The sequence below is a fragment of the Vollenhovia emeryi genome, unplaced genomic scaffold, assembly GCF_000949405.1.
Source record: "Vollenhovia emeryi isolate VEMERY1.0 unplaced genomic scaffold, V.emery_V1.0 DF941512.1, whole genome shotgun sequence".
Classification (NCBI taxonomy): domain Eukaryota; kingdom Metazoa; phylum Arthropoda; class Insecta; order Hymenoptera; family Formicidae; genus Vollenhovia; species Vollenhovia emeryi.
This window is the reverse complement of record NW_011964854.1, coordinates 1-2011: the sequence shown is the minus strand read 5'-3', so window position 1 is coordinate 2011 and position 2011 is coordinate 1. Positions and strand designations below refer to the sequence as shown.

The following is a 2011-nucleotide window of genomic DNA, read 5'->3' as shown; positions in this document are numbered from 1 at the left end:
TCTTCTTAGATTCCTCTGCCTGACTATTTCCCGAAAAGGTATTGGGTGACCTATCTCTACACATAAGAAGAACATGTTTCTTGTCGCACCAGGGACATTTTTCTTTATACCGACAAAATTTAAAGCTGTGACCTGTTTTTAAACAACGGAAACAGGCATTTTTCTCTTTGGCCGTTCTGTGCCTCTCTTCCTGAGTCATCTTCTTTGCTCTTGCACATGAAGCGCTGTCGTGGTTCTGCTCGCAAAATATACAGGTACGTTTTTCTTCCCTCGTTGAAAGAAGTCCCGCCGCTGTAGCAACCTCCTTTGGTTCCGCTTTTCCTTTTCTCTTCGACTTATCTTGAATATTCTGTTCATCGTGTAAGCCGAAGCCACTTACCGCCATGGAAATCCTTTCTTCACTCAATACCTCGGCTTGAAGGAAGATCATCAGCTCATCCAATCTCTGTTTTGAAGTTGTGGACGCAATTGCCTTCGGATTTCTCTGCCAAACTCGCAAAAGGTCCTCCGGTAACGATGATTCCACCAGGGGGTAGAGCATTGCTGCACACATGGCTGTCGTAACACCCAAGGACTCGAGTGCACGCAAATGAGTTTCAAGTCTATCATAAATCTTTGATAAAGAAGTTTGATTACTTGCCTTTGTTCTGGTTAATATTAACTTCAGCATCTCGCGAACGTATACTTCCACCAGCAAGTCCTCTCTGCCAAAACGGTTCTTTAAACACGTAATCACCTTGTCGTAATTGGCAGCTGTTGGTGGGAAACTATTGACTAATTCGCTCGCTCGTGAATCCTTAACCATTGTTTGGATTAAGTACTGAAACTTATCTTCTCTAGAAATGGTCTGATCTTCGTGAATGTTCTTAAATAAGCCCCAAAATTGTAACCAATCCTTAATGTCTCCATTGAATTTTGGTAGCTGTATTTTTGGTAACTTAAAAGTGCGCACGTGTAAGTCCTGAGCCGTGTGCCTCACGTTACCGATATCTTCTGTCTGTCGTGCTGGAGTGGTGAGCTCAAAAATACTATTTACTGCAACCTTTGCTTGCTGGTATCTCATTCTATACTCGTCAGCCGTTTCGGTTTCTTGCAAAAGTTGCTCTTCGTCCGCATCGCCCTCGACCATAGCCTCAAAGATCTTCTGATTAATTTCCTCAAGCTCGATCGCTTTCTCTCTTACTATTGCAAGACGCGCTTGAAGCTCTTGTATATCTGATCTCTCCTTTGCTAATTCAGTGTTCAATACGCCCAAATTGCGAGTAAACGCCGCTCGACTAATCGTACGTGTCTTCTTTAACCTATCCATTTTTGATATGTGTCTTTGACTGCTCACTTCTCTCACGTTCACAACTCGATACTCTCTGTCCTGTCACGGTCGCCAATAATGTTGGAATCGTGAGGGAATTACACAATTAATGGATTAACACACTTTATTGCGATTATCAGTAACAGCGTGATAGCACAGCGGCGTGCTGGCGAGCGAGCGTGCGAGATACCTGCGCATGCCATGCGAGCGAGCAAGTCGTGCGCGGGGGCCGTCCAGCGCGCAAGCGTCTTACGAGGCGCAACGCACCGCTCAAATAAAAAACAATTTCTGACACATTATTTTAAACTTACAATTAGGCTGCGTTCGGGGAGACGCTATTTAGCGCTATGAGCGTGCTCTGTCCTTGTTACTTGCAAAAATTGAACAAGGACAGAGCACGCGCTCATTAGCGCTAAATAGCATCTCCCCGAACGCAGCCTCAGTCTACATATACTGTAAATGGCAAAGGGAGAACCCTAACCTCGAATTTAGAATTGGGTCAAATTTCTGCTGGCCAAACAACATCACGGTGACCACACTGTGCCAGCAGAGAGATGGTACGATGACAGCACTGTGATTGCACACCGTGATTGCACGCGATGCACTCCACGTGACATTGTCACGGTGACAACCTAGGGCGGACGCACGCGGACGTCACGTACTGTATGTGTATGAACTTGGCATATCAATTGTTAGCATATC

The 2011-nt window shown here is 45.3% G+C and overlaps 1 protein-coding gene across 1 annotated transcript in view; it reads right to left on the bottom strand.

The window, feature by feature from the left end:
* LOC105570947 overlaps positions 1-1309 on the bottom strand; it is a gene marked incomplete at its 3' end in the record, with an annotated part of 4389 nt that extends 3080 nt beyond the window's left edge. Inside the window, exon 1 of the mRNA XM_012028402.1 lies at positions 20-1309. Within this exon, the coding sequence (XP_011883792.1) occupies positions 20-1309 (1290 nt within the window). The remainder of the gene's footprint in view (positions 1-19) is intronic.
* Positions 1310-2011: the final 702 nt, after the last annotated feature.